General features: G+C 37.1%; 1 protein-coding gene across 12 annotated transcripts in view; it reads right to left on the reverse strand.

Annotated features, from left to right (window-relative positions):
• The window catches only part of afdna (afadin, adherens junction formation factor a), a 174,858-nt gene extending 167,873 nt beyond the window's left edge, over window positions 1-6,985 (reverse strand). For all 12 annotated transcript variants that reach the window (XM_088929639.1, XM_088929631.1, XM_088929622.1 and 9 more), the window contains exon 1: window positions 6,687-6,985. In XM_088929639.1, coding sequence (XP_088785765.1) covers window positions 6,687-6,788 — 102 coding nt within the window. In that variant the 5' untranslated portion in view covers window positions 6,789-6,985. The remainder of the gene's footprint in view (window positions 1-6,686) is intronic.
• Between the last annotated feature and the right edge of the window lie 16,776 nt (window positions 6,986-23,761).

A 23,761-nucleotide genomic window follows, 5' to 3' on the forward strand; every position in this document is an offset into this window, starting at 1 on the left:
TAAAGCCTTACCTAGTTTTCAATCACAAGCCTGTAGGAAACCACTTCAGCAAGATACATCCCAGACCAGCTTTTCCTCAAGAATGGAAAAGCTCACTCCTTATCTGATGTGAGGTTGATCATGTACCTGGAGTGACTGCCTTCGCTTTGATGTCCAGCCAAAACCTTAAAATAAAAATCTAAACACTTCCTACCAGATCAAATGTACATCCACAAACAGTATGACTCATTTGTCATGTTTAATGATAGACAATACACAGGCACTAAAGACCTCTCGGCTGTTTGTTTGTGGCTTTGTACTCTTTTCGGGTAAGAACTTAAAGAGAAGAATCCAGGTCCCCTCAATCACAAGCCACTATTGACTCAGAAATTTGAGGTAAAAGCTTTGTCTTATTCCAAAAGCAATGCCAATTTAAAATGAAAAGTCAACACTACAGAAAATTAAAAGGCTCACAAATCATCTGTTATTTGCCAAAACTGGAAAAAAAATCCAGTCCGCTGTGTTTGCCATACTAAACAGCTCACTAAACATGACCCCTTGATTGGGATGGGTGCAGGCTAGGCTGAAAAATCATTTGCACATGACTCACTTTCCCACACTTACTGAGTCACTGTCACAGTGGAACTACATAGTACTTGTGCTGTCAGTAGAAGAGGTTGAGTCACTTTAACGAAAAGAAAGCACATACAATAGAAGTTTCTGTTCAGAGCAAACAGGTGGTCACCTCACCACTCAGACACATTAGCCGAGGCCAACTGAATCGAAGTCCACACAAAGGACGAGTGAAATCTACAACCTCAGGAAAGAGTGACCACTTATGTTAAAGCCATACAGTGCACAACATTCACTTCAGAGAGAAACAAAAGTAAGGCTTAATTAAACAGAGGATGGGGCCAAATGGTCTTTATAATTTCATATTTTAAAGTGATGGTAAATTCTATGAACATGGAGGGGGTGGCAAAGAGGTCTCTCACCCTAGAACATAACACGAGGAAAATGCTAACCAACTTCTTGTGAATGGAGTTAAAGCCAGTGGGATCTTAGAATCCTGGTTTGCATCTGATCCAAAAATGAATGCCTAAATAACCAAGGCATCAAGACGGCTTTAAATAAAATACCTTTCAAGACTAGAGTTGGGTTAATAAACCTTCGGGCTGCAGACCTCTTGACTACATAGAGATCTCTCCAAACTTATAGTGATGCCCAATCCAAACAGACAATTTTTACACAGCTTTAATTTGGATTGGGTTACACATTAACATCCTCTCTCAAAATTAATTTAAAGCAACTGAAGACCGTGAAATTTGCATCCCTTTGTACAGCAAAAAAATCAGTAGAACTGATTAATTATGAGGGTAATTGGGTGATAAGAGGCAGAGGGGTAAAAAGAAGAGAACGTTTAAAGAAAAAATCAGCTTGAAATATAAAATCCCAAAGGAATTTTAGAAAACTATAAGTCAAATAACTAAATTATTAGCAGCACACTGGTCCCAACACTGGTCAATGAAATATTCTGCATAACAGGAGGCACCATGTCTATTTATGTATTTACAATATGTGTCATTTTAGCTTGTTTTAGGCCTTATGTTCTCATATTCTCACGACTGACAAACTTTCAGTGTGGAGAGGTTTCAATGTCAGTGTTGACAACTAGTTGTGTAAATATTAAACATTTATCACAGGTGTCCCTCAAAAGACATGCATTTAATTATTTTCTTTAATTCACTTAAAATGCTAGAGGACAGAAACACACCACACCTCCACTGAGTTGTACCTGATGTCTCTTGATTGTTTTCATATTGTCATCAAGATGACACTTGTTTCCATTGAATTTTATAGTGCCAGGACATGCCCACTCCTTATAACTGTCTTTACGAATGTTCACAGGAATGTACTGATATTTATAAAGCTGAATTTTTCCAGTAGCCCAAAATTCCATGCAGAGATACAGCATGTTTACCAGCTTAAAAACAAAACATACAATCTGGAGCTTTCTATCCTCACCTTTACATGTTATTTCATAAAAAGTCATGTAACATATGGCTCTGGAGACATTTATCTTAAGATTTTGATCTACAGTATTTCTAATTATCCTTATTCAAGACAAGCTATTGTACATGCTATTTGTTCTATAGGTTTGAAACTGTTCTTAATTGCCAATTCATCAGTGCTGTCACCTTCATTGTTAAACCAGCCAGTGAAGACTTGCACAACTCCAGTCCGTCAGGAGACACAGACCAAGAGTTATCAACCTCTCCAAAGAGTTATATGCTTTAGATATGGGGAAGATTTGATCTATTCAAACTAATTGAATAGAATATAATTACTTAAATTAATTGTACACAAGCACTAAAGACCTCAAGCATGTTTATCTGTGACTTTGTACTTATTCAGGCCAGAATGTAAAAGAAGAATCTAGGTGCCCTCATACACAGTCCACTATTTGGCTCAGAAGTTTGAGGTAACCATGACTTTCTCACAAGAATTACCTGATGTAGTTATGTGGAAATTTTGATCTGTTTAAACCCATTAAATAAAAGAATATATATGCTTAAATTATTTAATTAGTTATTTCTTAGATTTTAATGTTTAAATGGCAGTACAGCTCCTAGTCTTTTTACAGCCTGCAATCCACAGGACCGTCTTTTCCAAACAGAAAGGTTAGACAAGGGGTCCACGATCCTGATCCTGGAGTCTACACATCAGTTGGTGCTTGTTCCAGTCGAGCTCTCGGGTACACAACTGAACACTTAACTAACTGAATAAATAACAGGATTCATTTGAACTATTCAACTGTTTTCAGCATTTAAGTACGTTGAGATTCCACAATGTAACCATCACATTTCACCAGTAAAATTAAATCCCCAACTTTTCAGTTGAAACAAAAACTTGTTAATATTCCTAACAAACAGCTTATTAGTTCAAAGACCATTTTTAATTATACATGTAAGCTCAAGTGGAATGAAAACCAGCACAGGTGGTCCTGGAGGATTAGTACTGGGACCCCCTGGGTGCGACAGCTCTCCATCAGAACACAAAGAATCTTCGTGGGTCTTTCACACAAAAGATTATCACTATGTATCCCTAACAATAATACAAATGGCGGACGAGGACTGTCACTTCATTATTGTTTGGTTAGCCTTCAAAAATAACAAATCCCCTCCACAGCGATAGCCAAGACAGGCAACAAGTTCTAGAACAACTCTTCAACACTGCCTCTTAGAGGACTCACACTGTGAAGAAAAAAACAATTAAAATGATTAACAAAAATGGTAGCCATTATCTCCTCAATAGCTTGACCCATAAAACAAAGGTTGAGCCCTGTGAATAAGACATCATGGTTTCGAGCCTGGCCACTTCACTAATGTCGAATATTCACCAAGTGGTAGCACTCTGTTGGATCAGTGCCACCGGGGATTGGATTGGGATAAGTTGGCCAGGGCTCTCTTTTAGCTCCTACGGAAACAGAACACTCTAGAACTTCCCAAGTGCTTGCATTTGTGGCAGCTTCAGTGAAGGATATTGCACTCCCCCAGCCCTGCAGAACCTCCAAGACATCACTTGACACTGTGCGTATTGTGCAAAGATGACAGGCTTGACCGGAGGGCAAACAGGAGAAGCATGTCTGAACTTCCACACTCTCCCCACGTGGGTAGAGGGGTCATTGCTGAGAACTTCAATAGAGACATGGTTGGCAAGTGCAGACTGTGTGGGTGTGTATAAAAAAAATATTGGTGAATCTCAATCAAAGACTGCATGTATTAATGAGTAATCTTAAAGATTGCATGTATTAATAATAGGGTAATAACACTTTAGGGATCACAAGCACTGCCATTACCATGCTGCAGTCTTAGAGAGTTATCAGCGTTTCATGGAGAGCAAGCTGGGGTATGCAAAAAGAAATTCTTAATGCAAAAAAACTGTATGTGGCTAATAAAGTGATCTTATCAGGATGTTTCACATCTCCTACTTAAATCGACACTTAACAAGCATTGGTGCAGTGCAGATACAGCAAAACAGTTTCAAAATAACCCAGAAATATGTCTACAGGTCACCATATATAACAAATTGGAATATTCCATTAAAGTACATTTGATGAGAAAAGATACCCTTTAAATAAATAAAAAAGGCAAAATATGCCTTCTGCAATCACTTGTGGTTTGAAAGAAATGAAAACGAACAACTGTGACACGTCCTTGGCATTTTCCTGTCCTCACCAAGCTGACTATACAAGCCTTAACAACAGGGATTTTAAAGGAACTGTAAGTGATATGTTCTGGTTAAATTCTTTCATTATGGGGCTGAAATCTGTTAATGGAATGAAGTGCTTGAAAAAAGATACTCCCCAAAATAGCAGGGACATGGATAACTTTTGGTATAATGGAAAACAAACTCCACAACTGACTTAACAGTCATATACCTCATACACCTATAGAGTCCATTTTGAAAAAAACATTTGCAAAGTACACCAGTCTTCAAAAAATGTTGCTTCAGCTTTTCATCTGCAAATTAGTAGTGGCTCTGAACACGCCCTGATTAAAATTAAATGTACCTGACATCTAAATACATACTAACAGCTAACTCAGTTTCTTAGTTGATAAAATGTCATCTTAAAGTAAATAAAGCTCACAGAAAATAATCCTTCACAAGAATCTGCTGTGATCCCTTTGCAGCGATTCTCTTGGTTCTGGAAGGCCTCAGTCCACCTGCTTTTATAATTAATTTATAAGCCTTAATGCATAAAGACCTGGAAACAGAAGTAATATAGACTAATTAAGAGAACAATTGATTCAATAAAATCAATAAGAGTCCAGGGTAGAGTGAAAATCAGAAGATAAGCAGCCCTCCAGAACTAGGAATGAACATCAAACTAAATTATACATAAAATAGCTCTGTGATCTCCCATTACCACTGTCTACTACATTTACACACATCTTCGTTCCCCAAATTTCAGTTCCTGACTGTGACCCCCTAATGTAATTGAATAACTTTAAGCTGTTTGTTCTACTTTTTTATTCATTATATTGATATGAAAGCAAATATACTCAAAGGGCCTAAAATTGTGTGTCCATTCATTAGTTTAAACCACATCAAAGATACTACACAGAATACAAGCATACTGCTGCTTTTGGAAAGCAAATTAAGTTACTTCCAAGAACAATGCGCCTTTGCAAAAAGTTTATAACTGCATTTTTTGACTCATTAAACCACATACTGTACTTGTAATTACTGTTTGCAGGTAATTCGTTGAAATATCTCTTCCAATAACCCTGAATCTAAACAATCAATTACAAAGACGGATTTGAAACGTATCTCCGAATTCGATAAATTGTATATAAAAAGATACTACTGTATATTTTTTTCGTTTTCATTTTAAAAGCGGCAATTCCATTAGTAAAACAGACAACACAAGCCCCAATGAACACAGTATATGCATTGGTTTCTTGTGAGTGGTAAAGAATAACATCAAATGAAGCGATAATTACCGCAAAAAGAGTTTGGGAAGAAAACCTGACATTGCTACATAATACCGCATGAAGCAGTTATCTGCGACTTTTCAAATCGACTACAACTGAATTATAATCCTCCGTAGTAACTGCAGAGAACTGCCTCACAAATCGAATAACAAAAGCAACCCCTAGAGAGGGTCAGAGCTGAGCAGTTACACAAAGCAAGCTGCACGTCTTCCTGCTGAATAATCTGACGGACCCCCACCCCCATTTCTTTAATTGATGCGCGCCTAAATGGCATCTCACACATACCCAGGACCTAAACCTAGTATAAGGCAATACTGGACATTTAGGTCTCGATGTTTTAAGCACCGCCGTCACATACACAGGAGTCCGAAACTATATATAGCCAATGTCGCCAACTGGTTAACAGTTAGTGGCGACCCTTTATGGCACTGTCTATCAGCAGTAAACACATCAGAGCACCACAGCCAGTGCCACCTTTTTCTCAGCGGTTAAAGGACAGACTTTGCAAATCTGTCAGCATACAACATCCCCTGGTCGTACCAAGAGCAGCCCATATGTTTACTTTAGTTCCAATCCTGGTAGCCTCGTTAACTTTTTAAAAAGAAAAAAAATCATGGGAGAGAAACGTGTCACACTCTTTAAAGCCAAAGCACCAAATTCCAAATTCTCCTCCCCTTGAGGCTTGAAAAAAAAACAACCAGAAACTAGACGCTCAATCAGAACAGCGCACCACTCTGGGAACTGAATTTTGTCAGTTCCCAGGCTTGGTGGGTACGGTCGGCTTTGTCTGTACTGCCCCGCAAGAACTAGGCGTTTAAGGGCAACGGGTTGGTCAATAAATGGTTAAATGTAAACACTGACACACTGGATTGCAACGTCCTCAAATCCAAACAGGCAGATAACGACCGTGATTGTAGTAACCTAGAAGCGTGATCTTGTATAATAATCTCCGGAGTTACATGCACTTGTTTGGTGCTGGTGCTCCCTTGCCTTAGCTGGGGCTAATAAAAATAAATTAATAGATCATCTCCCTGGACTGCCTATGATTTTTACGATATCACGCAATTTACGAACTACAGGTATTAGACTGATCGTCGCAATCCGTCAGTCGGCCTCTCTTTATCTCACACCCTATCCCAACTTAATCCTTCTGCCCGCAGGGATTTATCCCGATGAGGCCTGCGACTCCCGCCAGGTCCGGGGACTCACCTCGGTGGGCTGGCTGATCTCGAACAGGTCGAGCCGGTTGGCGTTCCAGTGGTTAATGATGTCGGCGAGTTTCCGCCGCTCCTCCTCCCGGCTCCCCGACATTCTCAATCCTGAATTATATTCTTACGGGGGAGAAAATTCACTTCCTTTGTCCACAATAAAATCCCCCGTCTGATTACTGCAAAGGAGTTACCGTGTAAACACAATATTCGGGTTTTTGAAGCAGATGAGTGTAGGTCTCCTACACACCTCTCGCTCTGCACCGCTCCTTCTATTTCCGTGTTCCCTTCTCCGTCTACGTTTCTCTTATCTCTCTACCTCCCTCCCTCTCTCTCCCTGGGAAGAGTTACGTCTGGCTCTGTGCGCGCCCCCGCCACCTCCCATCTTTACAATGCTACATGAACGCGCGTCGTGATGTGTGTCCATCTAGCGGGACTACGCTTTTCACAAATGATAAATTATGTAGGGAACGCGCACCATCCGAAATGCACTGCTTAGGGTCGTTTTGTCCTTTCTAGAAACGATTTCAGACTATGTTATAGTTTGAACCTTCTTTTGATTTATTATTTTTAATAAGATATTTTTAATAAAGCAATTGATTAATCGGTATGTGTTGATGCATTTAAAATACAGCTATACCAATAACAACATAGTTTTCACAAGAGGGACAATAATAAATACTTTGCTGATTTATTTTTTAAAACTTTATTTTGATCACTAAATGCAGGAAGGAGCGTTCAATAGATCTATGTAAAATTTCTTAACCACATATTAGATTGCAAATAACCGATATATTCTCATCAAATTTTAAGATTATTTACACAAATCACTCCTATTTTGCCTGGATTGTTTTGAACACAATATTGAAGGTATCAGTATTAGCTTAAAACAGCATAGCTTTCTTTAAGGTGAGCCTCACAAAAAAAAAACAACAAACCTCACATTATTTAGATTGTGCTACATCATGCAGAGTGAGAAATTTTCAAATTCCTGTTTCCTTTCATGTGCAATGCAACAATGCTAAGCGGATTGTAACCTGTCTGTTATTCCTAGGCATGTGGTTTAGAATAAGATTAGAAAATTACTATTGTGTGAAAATCGTGAAAAGCATCTAACCATCTTCTGGCCACTTTATCCAATACAAGGTCATGGAGTGTATCCTGGCAAGAAATGGGTAGAAGATAGGATACACCCTGGACAGGACACCAGTCCCTCACAGGGGACACACAGCCACTCACACCTATGGCCAAAGGAGACCAGAGCAAACACACATGAACACAAGAGGAACATGCAATCTCCACACAGGTGCCACCCCACATCTGGAACTGAACCCACACCCACAGTGGTACAAGGCAGCAATGCTAACCACTGTGCCATCCTCCTGTTAAAGATAATAAAGTAAAGTAGTTTTCATTATTAAATATCAAATTGTTGGTATAGGACACAAGATGAAAAATCTATAATAATATTTTTGTACACACACCAATGATTTTATATGGACAATACAGGAGGAAATCTGAGCCTTTAAAATGCAAACATGGGGAGCAGGAAGTGTTAAAATCAACTAGTCTGTGTCTAGTCCATGGAAGTTCTAGTTTTTACAGCTTCTGAATGGGAAATCGCAGAGAGCAATGTTCAGAAAAAAAGCTTGCACCATTTCTCATTAACCCTACCTCACTTCTTTCTCTTATGGAAATTTCTTCACCAGGTAAGCATGCATTATCTTTTCACATTGATTCTGTGCAGTGTCATCATGTTCACAGCATGGTTTTGGTGGGAAGGTCAGAGGAATAAGTAAACCAAAACTGAGGCAAATGTAATCTCATGTTATTAGATGCAAGTTTAAAAGCAATTTGTTAGTTTGATATAAAAGAAAATGGAACACCTCATTTAAGATATTTTATACTTTTAAGGTGAGGAAAATCAATGCTCTTTTATTATTTCTGAAAGTACAATTTTATTCTCAGGCTTGGTATTAGTCTTTCCTATTCTACAAATGGTATAATTAATTATTGTTTAAACGTTTACTTGATTCTAGTTTCAAAAATAATTTAAATGTACAAAAATATTGTGTGGTTTCTATATGAAGACATTTGCCATGAACGTTTTCTACATAATAGAGGCTGGTTGAATGGTTGAATAACAGCTCTGAAGAATTTCTTTTTATGAGTTCCACACCATTCATTCATTTTCTAATCTCTTCTTCCAGTCTGGTGTTGCGGAGTAGCCTAACACAAGGAGGACAAGAGCAAGAAAATTGCAACTGATGCTGACAAACTGGTTAATAAGTCACCTAGTGGGCGCTTTTATCTTAAAGGGATGAAACGATGACAAGGAAGTGAACTATGCGTTAACATACTCATGTTGTTATAATAAGTGTATTACAAATCCAACCATACATTTTCTAACCACTTCTCCAATTCAGGGTCATGGGGGAGCTGTAGCCTATCCCAGCAAGCAACGGGTGCAAGGCAGAATACACTCACACCAGTCCATTACAGGGCAGAAAGACATAAACACCGACACGCACACACTCACACCAGGGCCAGTGTTCCCCAGAAGACAAAAATATATACCAGTATGTTTTTGGGCTGTGGGAGGAAACTAGAGCACCTGGAGGAAACCCATGCAAACATGGGGAGAACATACAGTACAAACTCCATACAGATAACACCCAAGATCCAAAACCGAACTCAGGGCCCCAGAGGTGCAAAACAACAATGCTAGCCAGCATGCCACCCCAAGCTCCACACCATTTAATGCAAAATCAGTGACTTACCTGGCAAATCTGTGCCAGAACCACTCACACAATTTTCAATTACATTAAAACATAAATGTATTTAATTATACATTTAAGCAATTGTATTCAGATTTACTCAAATTAAAATATTGTATTTGGTCTTTTTTGCAAATACCAAGTTTAAGCATCATGCAAAATTAAAATGCACTTAAAATATCCCTTGAGACATTTGAGAACTGTTTTAAATTACATCATTTGTATTTTTGCCATGTAAAAGGATCCAATAATCCAGAACTAGAAGTTCAATGTGAAATACAACATTTTTTATTTGTCACTTTTTTACATCAGTACTGTATTGGAGTACAATGCTTGGGAGATTTTTTTCCCAAAGAAATAGAATAAAAGTTTATGCCAAAACCAATAAACAACATACTGTCACTGTTGTTATGGTGATGTTTCTTAAGTGTTGTACGCTTAGTCCCACACTAACACAAATCCCCATCATACTGTTATAGTTAATAGGAAGTTTACTAGAGGAACAAAAATAGGTACTATCCATTGTGAATTACTTTCCTTAAAAATACTGGAAATTATGTGTGACCACATCTTCTGCTATGAACAGGAGATTTACTCCTTATTATTCAGTAAGAAATGTCAAATGCTCACTGCTGAAATACCTCAATAGAGCCTTTCACAGATTCTATTAAGCAAAGTTATGTAAACATTTTTGTGATCTGACGTGAGAGCACAAGAGTAATACGTGTAGTGATCTAGTTCTCAGTCAGAGGTGGAAACCCAGGTCAGGATTTTGACCACAGTGGCTCTTCCAGTCTGCTGCTCTCCAGTAGTTGATTCTCTGCTTTTTGTGCAGTATGAGGTCTGGACGCTTTTCTTTCCAATTAATCACTTTACTGGTGCCAATCTACATCTTTGCAAACTAATTAAATCTCTAGGGCCAAGCTTCAGCTCTGGAATTATGGTTATGGAGAGGTGCTCTTGTACAGTGTCTCTGACCTAGATTTCACACTGCAGAAGACCTGTTGTAGGACAAGCCCAGGCCTCTAGAGGGCGAAGGAAAAGCCTGGGAGGCTGGCCTCTGTGTTGCAGACACTGTTTCATCTCAACATTCCCCCCAATGTACCTTTTCTTTGTAAAAGTATGTTTTCACACCATTTATTTAAGACAAAATATCCCAATCAACACCTTTATTATCGACAATACAATATTATCTTCTTACACCCACAGCATGATCCTTCAGGTTTTACGAAATGCATACACCTTATTTCTACTTCAGCAAAATGGGGGCTCCCTGGAAGAGGGCAAATTCTTACGCAAGGCACTGTTCAGCACAGTACAAGACTGTGCATGTTATGACCCATTTTAACTGAGTTCAACTGAGACAAAAAAATCATCTTTGACCAAAATAATGTTCAGATATAGTAACAGTATTCTGGCCCAGTGAAAAGGATCACATTTTGTAAGCAATTCCAGTTTCTGAATGTCTTGGAAACAGATTACAAGTGCAAGGAGAAAATCATTTTGCATTTCATACCACAGTATGAGAGGTGTTTTTTCAGATTATCAGATGAAATAATTTACTAATGTTAAAGATCTTGAAGATGCTACAGTGCAACACTTAATAAAATAATACCATTCATTAAGATGAATAATGTTTTAAACTTATAAATAGCAGAATTTTCCCATGAACATGTATTTCTATTTTAGCTTATTCACTAGTCTTTTAATATGTTCTTTTTATTTTTTCTAATATTTAGGGAAAAATGGTTTGAATTAACCCATGTTCAGTTGACCTGAGATCAGTTTTAAGCCTATGAGTGATTACATCATTGGAGCTGTAAGGTTTAAATGGCAGTATTATCACTGTGGAGATGAAAATGAGAGTACATGCAGACACTTCACAGATCATTTCTAATACACTAGTAATACCACTTAATTTATTCGTTTTTTTCAAGAAAGTTAAAGCACATAACAATAGCACACATATAATACATATAACAGAAGTAAATAATTAAGAAATCAATAGCAAACTGACCTGGTAAAACCAAAAGCAAAACTAAATTCTGCTTTGAAAGCTATTTTCAATAGTTAGATCTCTTATCAAGATTTAAAAGTTTTGAGAGTCTCGGAGTCTCTGATAGATTTGGACAATGAGTTCGACAAACATAATACTGCACACAAGAAGGCTCCATTGTCCATCCTGTGGGTTCTTGTTATCAACAGAGTAAGAAAGCCAGAGTCATCGGATTTCAGATTAAAGTGTTTGACTTTGCTCATGCCACAAACCCTCAAAATAACAGTTAGACCAATTATTACATTATATATAAGCAAGAGAACTTTAATGTCCATTCTAATTTTCATAAAGAAAATTACAGAGAACAACAGTTGTGTGCTGTTGCAGAGTGCATTCTGTAAGCACACAAACAACAGAAAGTAATGTGATAAGCAGTTCAGTCTAATCTTTATTAAAATGGTATGTATCAATATTTCAGCATCAGATAGATAGAACAAGGATCTTAACTTATTAATGTTACACTGGTGGAAAAAGGATACGCATTGTAACAGAGGGTCAAAAGTAACACAAAGGTTTTTATTTTATTATTATAGGATCTTAAGTTAAGTTAAGTTGTATCCACTATATCTTTATAACAGTCAGACACCTGTAAAGTGCAGAAATCACAGTAGTAGTGTCTTATTTGGTCTGCAAGTAAATCTGAGAGTTTAACTATTAAACCTACTTCCTCAGTAAGATAAAGTTAATAATATAACCAAGAAGGAACTTTAGAAACACCCTGAATAAGCAGAACAACATCAGACTTAAAACAGACAAGATTTATAGTTTAGTAGCTGAATAAGAACCAAACTATCAAAGTATCAGTGATCCCTAGAAACAATTATGTGCAATCATGTAGGATGCCATCACAGTTTTAATACATTATTGGTTATTGAATGTATATTGAATTTTGACTGAATTTATTCTGTTATGATTTAAGGTAGGAATTTCTTAGATAGAAACCAACTGATAAGAACTGCAATCTGTGTTGCTTATTTTCCTACCCTGTAGCTGAATTTTCCACATTGGAATTCTCCATACCATTGCACATTGTACAATGTGTTACATAAGTCAACTGGCTACAGGAATATTTATTTTTTGTTTAGGTGGTTTGCATAAAAATGTTGATCCAACAATTGTTTATTTTCCCTTCCTGAAAGAAAATATCCACTTTTATTGTAGTCCCAACCTCCTGATAGAGAGCCAGTGATTTGCACAATTTGAAATCACCATGTGACCTGATTCGCGATCTGTTAACAGGAAGTGAAGTTTCAGTGAAAACAATAGATTTCCTTTATTTCAAATATATGTTACATAAAAACAGAGCTGTGTTGCTAAGCATAGTTATAGAAATAAACCTTCAACATACCATGAATTATTTATTAGTTATCTGATTGAAGAGTGTAAAAAGATTTCAAGGGTCATTGAAAGGAATCAGTTAAAGTAATACACATATAGCAATTTGTATTTGTGAGATTGTGTGAATAGTATGTACAATATAATATACATTTTGTTTTGGATAAAAAATGCAAGCATTTGATCCTATTAACAAAACTTTGTTTTCAATCCAGTGACCATAAGTACTGAGACACATTCACATCAAGGAAGTTTCAGGATTTTTGTCATCAAACCTTTATGGTCAGAGGAGAAGAAGATAGACCTTTTCTAAAGCAATGGAAAGTTTAGAGCGTTAAGAAAGAAGGGAACCTTTAATGTTCTAAGAACACTTGGGCATGCATGGTCTTTTCTGGAACTGGCTCAGCTGTCTTCATTGATGATGTCTCTAATGATAACTGCTGCAGAAAAAGGAAAAAAATACATTGTATTTATCCTTCCTTATCAATTCCATCATCACAAATACAAGTTGTTTTAATAATAATCATTTTGATGTTTTTGGACTGCACTATATCACCTGTTGCTTTTCTGATAGCATTAAGAGTTATTCAGCTTCATTCAGTTTCATGTTCTGTACAAAACCATGTGAAATTGTACTGTAGCAATGCACTAAATATTTTCTCACAGACCTGCTGTGTAACATTAGGGACATGCTTCTTACAAACAGCCCCTACTTGACACAAAAATAATTTTGTTGGCCTTTCTGATTATCTCCCCTGGCAGCTGGTCAATCTATAGGAACTCGGGAATACAAAAAGGGTTAGAAGAGCGAGGGCGTTGACATCCTTTCCTGTATCCTGCTCAGACTCGTCAAGTGAAAAGAATTAGCACTTTGTCCAATTGATCTGTTGGGAGGTATGTACTATAGACCTGCTCGAGTCATTTTATAGTGACTTATCTAAACTATTGTGATCAACATAATCATGAATAGTAAATGCAAATTAAATCGACCTTGTGATTTGACACCTGGTTTAGAACAATTACTCTATATGACTTTCAAAATCTACAAATTAGGCCAATTTCCCCCCAGCTCAGAGTTTTGTCATGTGTGAAAATACATTAAGAAGCTGTTACAGGGTATATATTTATAGAATATATTGTCTTTTAACCAGGAAGTTGTTAGATCAAAAGTCAGCAGATTCAACCATTTTATAACTCTTCTTCAGCCTTTAGACTTAATGTGATCTCACATATAAACTGTTTATACTGCAGATCATCTTAGCAAAACATGTATTGTTCAAATTCTGTGTGTTTTCGAGCCTTTTGGCATGAGTATAATGTATATATGTATAATTTATGCATTTTTGTATAAAAGTACTGGTTTACAACCTACTTCAAATAGCTTAATATTGTGTTATAAATATGCACAGAAAATAGTGAAATTGACTGCTGGGTAGAAAGGAATCATCACGGAATTGTTTATTATACCCTTTGATAGAGACAAGCACTGTTATAACCAGAAATTGTGAAGAGACCCCAATAAGGAACATTAAACATTTTTTCAGGCATTATGCAGATTTAATACTTCAAATGGTTGGCAATGAAAACTTCCATGCAGGAGTTCTAAGAATGAAACATTACTTCAGTAGAATTTCCCATCATTAATTTATGTTGCCGGATTGAACATTTTTGGATTGAATAACCTCTCTGGCCTCTGAAAGTGCATTATTGGTATTGAGGTACTCTGGGATACATGTGGACACAGTCAGAATCTACATTATAAGTACTGTTTCAGGCATTCATCGAAACACCTGATGCATGAAGCATCAGAGAGTAAAAGCCATGGCGCCAAAAGGTCAGGCCCTTCAAGAAGGAATTTTTACTCTATTCAGAATTCGGATGGGTGCTGTTAATGTAACTGGCTGATTACATTCAAGGAACCTTGTTTCACAAGGCAGTGTTATTTTACTTCATAATGTAGGTCCTGAGGGATATGGGGCTAGATGTTCAAAAGTGAAATTAAAAACACTGAGTTGACTCTGACTGGTTGAGGTGAACACCCAACGGATGCCTGTGGATCACAAGCAACTGCAGGGCTGGCCTGGCTGTTTCAAATAGGGTTAGCAATGTGCAAGGAATCAAGCAGCCTGACAGGATGTCTGTGGTGCAAGTCTTCTGCCTGCCAAGCCAAAGGCAAAGAGGACAAGAGTAACAAGAAGATTGCAGGATAGTGACTGGCGCTAACAAACTGGTTAATTAGCCACGTAGTGGCTAATTATCTAAAAGGGATGAAACAGTAACAAGAAAGTAAAAAATGTGTTAATATACACATGATATTATAAGAAGTTTAGTACAAATCCATCTGCCTATTTTATAACCAATTCAGGGACACGGGGATGCTGAACTCTACCCCAGCAAACAACAGGTGCAAGACAGGATGCACCCTTGATGAGAGCCTAACCCATCCTAGGGCAGACAGACACAAACACAACCATGCACACATTCACACAAGGGCCATTTTTCTTAGAAGCCAATTGACCTTCCAGTATGTGGGAGGAAACTGGAACACCCAGAGGAAACTACACAAACACAGGGAGGACAACAAACTCCACAGAGACAGCAGCCCAGGAATTGAATCCAGCACCCCACTGCTGTGAGGCAACAATGCTAACCACTGTGCCACTGTGCTGCTCTATAATGATAATTCCAATAAGGCTGTGTTGTTAATACAGTTACTTGAACACACATACACAGAGGGCAAAATGGATGGAAAAATAAAAAAATAATAATAGTTCTCCCACACATTTGTAATGTTTATTGACAAACAATGATGAATAAAGGGTTTTCCTGAATTACACTGTTTGATGTGAGTGAATTGTTTTCCTTTTAGTATAAAATCAGAGTGTGGAGTAAATAAATAGGCGATAGAATAATTTTATTCAAAGTTTGATGACCAAGTGCTTTCATACTATAAAGGGTTCTTAAGCCACTGTATTCTCAGAATGTAATTCTTGTTGTTAGTGGGGATACTTTTAGAAAAGGTGAAGGAATAACCCAAAAGAAAATGAGAGCTGAAATATATTTACTCTCAACTGGAATTGAGGAAGAATCAAGACAAGATTGTGATTTCCTCAAAGTGGATGGAGTGCATATAAAAAAATTGTTCAAATATTTTCTTGAATTTTCAGCAGATACTAAAGTAAATATTAAAGAGCCAGTGAGCTAAGACTCCAGGGCAGTATTTATTAAACTTAATGTAGAGAAGTATGTGTTGCATCCAAGGGGAAAGGGGGAAATAGGGATTGAGAGTGATGCATTACATTCTTCATCTGAAGAAAACAAATGCTTGGTATGTATTTACTTATATATTTACACCACCAGCAATATCTAATTAATAATACAATTATGAATTATAATATAAATATAAATTATGAAGAATAATGCATGTACTGTATATCTTTGGGATTCTTTAATTAGTTCAATCTTGTGAGTTTTTGTGACATCACCCCTGTGCCATGAAATAAGACTGAGAGCTCCACTTATGAAGAGTTCAGTTCTGCTAAAGAATGTTGTGGGGGAATTGCTTCCTAATCTCTGCCTACTCCTTAGCATCCTCTTCATCCTGCCTTACAGTAACTGGCAGAAATAGCTATGGGCCAGTTACTTGTAAAAAATACAAGTCGTTTTTTTACTCCTTAAGAATAGACTTATCTTTATCTATAATGAATAGGATAGCAGAAAAATAATAAGTAAAATAAAGTGAGTATCAAAGCTGAATCAGATCCTGGATTATTTCTCATGGTCAGGATCTGATTTCAAGGCATCTTTTTTTGTTATAACCCACTGTAGGGTTTTTAATATGCATTAATATAATGTGTCTAATGACCTCCATCCATCCATTTAACTGCTTTACCCAGTACAGGGCTGCAGGCTATCCCAACAAGCAATGGGTGCAAGGCAGGATACACCCTTGACAGGACGCAAGTCTTTGGACTGTGAGAGGAAACCAGAGCACTGGGAGGAAGCCCAAGTGAACATGGGAGAACATACAAACACCAAGCAGATACACCCCAGGAACTGAGGCCCCAGTGCTGGGAGGAAGCAATGCTAACCACTGTGCGATTGTGCCACCCTGTGCCTGGACCTCTTTGCATAAATACTGTGTGTGTCCCCCCACACCACAGAGAAAAGAGAATATCTGTACAAAGTCAAGCTAACCTAGTTTACAATTGAAAACTGTAGTTGATAAGATTTAAGTAGCACTGAGCAGTCAAGTTCACACATGGGAAATCTGCAATCCTCAGGGTAAACCATGGTGAAGGTAGAGAGGGGGAGTCTAAAGAAAAGCTGAAAAATCAACACCATATAGTTATCTGTTTGGCAGTTATGTGTGGAAATACCTCAAGTAAAATACAGCATGCTATGAATGAATATGTTACTCTCACTTGCAGCTTGTAACATTTTGTTAGTGTCATGCCAATTTTATTGTAAATTGCCTTTAAACCTGCACAAAAATGTTTTAAAAATACATCTGCTTCCTGAGGCAATTTACATATCTGGAATGTTTTAGACGAAAATACAATAACTTGGGTAATGTATTATTGTTTCATTGAGATTCCATCTTGCATTCCATGTGCATGGACTGCAGAATAGCATGAATATAACGTCATGGATAAAAAAGATTCTTGAGTTTAAATACATTAGCAACAACTAGTAACAAACAGTTCTTAATGTCTTTATTCTGTTCTTAACAAACAAATATGGAATTATTTTAACACAGAAAGAGAAAAGAAACACTTGATAAGATATGAATAAACAAAAGATAAAATGTACATAAGTTTTTAAATGTTTGGAGTTTCTTATCTTCATAAAATAGAAGAAAGATCTGTACAGATACTTTTTCTTTTTTTTCTATTATGTTAACTGACCAGTGTATCATACTCCAAGAAGATAACAGCCACACATTTTAAAGAAAGAATTAACTAGGTTTCTTGATTTGATCCAGTTTTATGCATTCTCTAAGTCAGAATTTATGTAGAAGCAGAACAAAAAAGTAAAACCCGTGCACAGGAGGTGCGGTACATGAGTATGTGATGATCTCAGCTTGGTTAGTTTTCAAGGCAACAGTGAATTAGCACTGTGGGTGTGTCAACAAGGGTTTTGCTGACAAAATAAACTTCAGAGCAATAGTGTCCTACAGTAGGTACTGTCCCAGCATATTGTACACTAGATACTCCACACACACAGTAAAGCAGTTGCATTATAGTCTAAATCTCCCAACCTCTGCTGTCTCCTTTTCCATTACACCTAATGGAAGAAACATGAAATCTTTAGTTTCAGCACCTGTATCAGCCGAGGATACTCCATTGTTGACAATTTAGCAGTGCTGAAGAGAAATTGACAAGAAATAAACGCTTTAATCCCTGTTTATTTACACAATTGTCTTCTAGTCCTTCGTGCATTACATTGTAAAATGTAATGTATTTATGCTCTTAAAACCACATTGGTGTTTAATGAAGAGCAAGTTTTGCATTGTTTTACAAAGTTATCATACTTCCATATTTGTCAGCTACTAAATTGGTTTACATTTCACATAATTTTTCTTCTCTGCAGCTCTTATTTTATTACATTTTGTCTTCCTTACTTCATATGCATCATTCCCCTGTAAAATGTAAAATCCCATATTTGAAATATTTCTTAGGTTTTCCCTTAATGTTGCTTCTCTTTATTTGAGTAAGAATTGGTCACAATAGATGCCAGATGAACTTCTGGGTCTACTGAAATAGAACAGAAATGACCATTTCCTGTGTACTGTACCTAGATCAGAACTGCTCAATTCTAGACTGGTATCAAGTCTCACATGCTCTGTTTGTCTCACATCATTCAAAACTGAATGCAATATATTAATTCCTTTCTTACCTAAGATAGATGATATACCCTTGTGCAAGTTAATCATGGGGAATTTTTTTATTTAATCACTGGTTCTGAACTCTGAGTATGTGACTTGCTAGCTATTGCTGGCTGTAATAAGCTTGATTGAATAGACTGCTGTGCAACAGTGAAGCCTGTACAGAGAAATCTCAAGAAATGAACAAATTCAAGAAAAATCATAACTCCGGTAAATTAGACATATAGTACATAACAGTATGAATGAAAATATATAATATGAATTAAAATAGTCAAGAAAGTCATAGGACTCTTTCTGTGTGATAGATATATTTAAAAAGAAAGAAGGGATAATCCGATTTCTACTATGCTAAATCTGCAATCTCCAATTTTCAGTGCTCAATGATAGTGCAGATACTAACAAATTGAATATCCTTGCAAATATTATCCACCAAGCTTTCAGGAAAGCAACAGGGAAAATACTGTAGGTCTGTAGGATAAATAAAATGAAAGGACCCTTTCTTAAAGGCTATTACAGCCCAACGTGTGTCCTGCAATATTCAAAATTAAACACTGGACACAAAAACCTGTAACTGTGGATACACTTTCAGTTTTTTGTAAAACTCTGTAGATAAACAGATTGTAAACAAAAATAAATAAATCTTAAACTTATTGTTTAAGAGAAATAGTACTGATTTCACTAGAGGTAATTCATGTTTTTATTTTTCTTACCCATTGACTACTACAGTATATTCATTTCCTGAGTAAATGTTGGGTCACTTTTAATATTAATCAAACTGTGACAGTATATGCTGTTTTTTATAAATAAAAAAATGTTATGAGAATCTTAGAAGACAAAAAATTTAACTTTTTATACTTGACATTTTTATGCATAAGCAGTACATTTAATAAAATCTGAATAATATTCCTGCTTTTCCTAAGACAGCATTTAAAAAATGTGCTTAAATTTAATACAATTCACTGAATAATAAATATACAATTAAATATTAAAATATATAATTAAAAATAAATTATAAATAAGAAAGATTAACTTCAAGATTACATTTTCATTAATTAAATGTAATCAAAACTTTACCTTAAAATTGAATCTTTCCTCTTGTGAGTCTGCCTAAACAAATCAGATCTTCACTTCAAACTGTGGTTTCAGTCATTGGGTATGAAGTTCTATGAATCACATACTCTTTTCTGCTGTCTTGCAGGGAACAATATCAGGTCAAGTGTAATGAACCGCAAATTACTTTCTGAGGCTGTGATAACAAAATTCAGGCCCGGAAGAGCCTTTGGTAACATTGCTTCCTGTTGCATTTTTCACTTCAGCAAGGCAGTTTATACAGAACAGAGCTAAATGTCACCATATAAGCTAACGTGAAGCTAATGTTTTATTCAGTGTGTGTTCTTTTAACAATGACATTTTTAAGATATCCTAAAAGAAATTCCATTAGCTCTTCATGCCAAAATGACATGAAGTTCCTTTTAAGTGCCATGGTATTAAGGACACTTATGTAGATTAGTGTACAGCAACTGAACTGTTATTATATGAACTCCCCATCCCTTGGTTCAGTTACAGGTCAGCTTAGACAGGAAAAGTATAGGGTTGGAATACAGAAGGCCACAGACATTAAACCATAGCCCTTCTTTGAGTGGCATATACAGAAGGCTATAAATAGTATACTACTGTATATCATAACGTATGAATAGGCTACTTTTGTAACTGGGACTTGTGCAAATTTCCTAATGGAATTGTAAACTAAGAGGTGGATGGCTGCTCAAGGAGATCCACGCACTACAGTATATTATAGGTTGGTCATGCTGTTTAAGCCTGTATAGAGTGAAAGGTCCCCTCCAGTTTAGGATCAGTTAAGAGAACAGTTTTGTCCTGGAAACACATTATCCTAGAGGATAATAAAGACTAAAGTGAATAGAACCAAATAAGACCTTTTATTTTTTAAGAATGTATTATCTTTCTCATGTTGCATTTTTGTCTCTTTTGTATGCTATTGGGCTCTATTTATCGGGGAAAGACTCAAATAACTAAGTTTTGGATCTGTAAAAGCCTGGAAAAATATTCATACTTACTTGTAAATAATAGAGTCTGCTTTTAATTTTGTAAATAAATATATGTTTAGTGTTTTTTAAGTTGCCTCTTTTTTTACTTTGATACTACACTGCACCTGAACAAAGCAGCCATGCGACCAATCTCGGCATTCTCGGGCTAATTGAATGTTTGATGATTTAACTTGTATACATTCACTTCCTATGCAGGCTGGTGTCAGGACCCAGTTTATCATTTAAATTGTCCCTTATTCATTTTATTTCATTACATCTCCTTATTTCTTAGAATGGTGTCTAAGTACATGTACTGTATCCCAAATGTTTTGTGCTAATCTGTAACAGTACAATTTACTTACACACATATACAGTACAGTACCATCTTTTGGATGAAACATTAAACCGAGGTCCTGACACTCAGTGGTCATTAAAGATCCCTGGGCATTTCTTGATAAGAGTAGGGAGTTATCCTGGTGTCCGGGCCAAATTTCCCTCCTCGGCCTTTACCGTGGCCTCCAAATTGTCCCCATGTATGATTTTGCTTGCACTTGCCCTGCGATGGATAGTCGCTCGTTGCTTGCCGGGCAGGCTCCTGCTTCCCTCGACATCATATGGTATAAAGTGGTTTGGCAAATGATATGACATGACATGATATATGCAGTATACTATATATAGGAAACACAGCTCCTTATTTTAAAAGTATGCCTGTAGAAACAGACCAATTTAAAGAAAGGTACATTATGCTTAAAATAACTGTTTATGCTATTCTGCATCCTTCCTTAAACCTTAATTTATAAATAGGAGGTCTCAACTTTGAACATTGGTGTCTGGAATCTTTCAGATTTTTAATGTCTATTTAAGAATGTTTACAAAGCAGAGGAGGCCATTCATCCCACCTAGCACTACATCAACAGATCGTCATAAAACAGCTCAGACTGTGTAAGACTCCAGTTAAGATTTATCTAAACACCTCTCCTTAGTATATAACATTATTATAATGTTTATAGCATTAGGGGCAGCTTAAAACTGAAGCTCCTTTGACAGTGTGGTATATTTGAAAAGAGACGGAATACAAATTGGGAAAGCACACAGCAGATGGCAGAGCAAAGCGCTAAGATGGTAGAGAGTGAGGTACTGTTAAAACCACGTACTGCAGGGGTGGACATGGAGGTGTTAAGGACCCAAGAACAAGGGTGTCAAAGTCCAGGGGGAGTGGCTGGCCAACTGCACCTCTGACGTAAGCAGATCAAGCCTGAGGAGAGACTGGGAAATCTGCAGCAGTGGCCTCTGGGGCTGTCGAACTGTCAGATTGGACTGTCCGTATTCCTAGTGGCTGGTCTTCAGGAGCAAGGGCTGCAGAGGGGTATTGAACAGTCATCCAGAATCTTGGAATCTTTAAATCTTGAGTCTTCTAGGATGCAGGCAGGTGGGCTGGAATTGTAACGCAGGGAAAATGTGCTGGGATGACAGATGTAGGAAAGGGAGGCCCACCAGAGTCTGGTGCTGTGCTTTGTTCCAAGGGGCAGTGCAGGGCTGAGGGGTCCAGCACTTTGACCAGACAGGACACTGGTGGACAGGACCGTAACAAGTGGGGTGCATAACTTCATTTTTTAGAAGTTGTTCTCAAGCTAGAGTCAGGATTCAAAACATCTTAGTCTGAATATCTGATTTAATGTTTAACTACAGTATGGGCAGCACAGTAGTGCAGTAGTTAGCATTGCTGCATTGTAGTGCTGGGGTCCTGGGTTGTATACCAGTTCTAGGGTGCTATCTGTGGGATTGTTTATGATTCCCTGTATTCGTGTTGCAGTTTTAGTCTAGTTTTAGACCAGCCCAAAGTACAGAGACAGCCATCTATGTGGTCTTAGTTTTAAACGACCTTCTATTAAACCTAGACCCTAGCTCTAGTTCTGTAAGCTGCATTGAAAACTATGGGCTATCACATTCTGCTAGATCACCTTGAATCTTGTACTATGTTCTTTGATTGGGCTTGAAATGGTTAGCCGTATTTGTCAAACTGGGGATGATTTCTTGCAATTGTCCCAATCTTTTCTAGTGTCCTCCAAGGCTCTATTTTAGGACGTATTCTATTTTTAATCTGCATACTCCCATTAGGCAGTTGTACTGGCAAAAAGGGAGTCCACTTTCATTTTTTTGATTACATTCAGCTTTATTTGTTTAAACTCTGTTTTGATGTACATATAAAGTCTCCACCTTTCACCTCAGAAAAATTGCTCACATTCGGTCATTTCTTGATCACACAGCTGCAGAAACCCTAATTCATTCCCTCATCACATCTTGGCTGTATTATTGTAATAATCTTTTGACACCCGAAGAAGGCTCCATGGCCAAAACGTTGTTTCTTCTCTTCTCTACCAGCTGTAGATCTGCAATGCATGCAATTTGCACCACTAGGTTGCAGATGCTTGTCTGGGATGTATGAGAAGAATGCTACATCCATGGCATAACTGTCACATTCTCATCTCACAGGAGAGCTGTTGAGCAGCATGAAGACATGCTGTTTTGCTATAGTGTTTTTGTCTCAGGTGAGCCCACAAAGTGAATACAAAATTAAGTTTCAGGACTTGATTGATGTAGTGTCGTACAATCAATTTACTATCAATCACTAAAAGAAGAGTTCTGGAACGACTAGACACTCCTGCCCAGATCTAGTACCTTCATCGTTTAATCCACTGGAGGTTTTGATTTAACATATCAATGGTATGAATGTGTTGTTCTCTTGATAAGTGGGGCATATAGGTTACTTTCTGTGTTTTTCTTTCTTGACTGGTCCTGAAATTCAAGAACTCAAGGAAATATATCACCTCATCAGCTGTGCCCAGGCAACTGATGTTCCAACAAAGAGGTGATTTAGTGTTTTTAGAGAGTGTTGCAACTGTCAAATCACTTCTGTACATCATGGTCAATAATTAATAATAAATTAATCAAAATAATGGGAAAAAAAATTATGAA

Source organism: Atractosteus spatula, chromosome 2, assembly GCF_055471065.1.
Source record: "Atractosteus spatula isolate fAtrSpa1 chromosome 2, fAtrSpa1.hap1, whole genome shotgun sequence".
Taxonomy (NCBI): Eukaryota; Metazoa; Chordata; class Actinopteri; order Semionotiformes; family Lepisosteidae; genus Atractosteus; species Atractosteus spatula.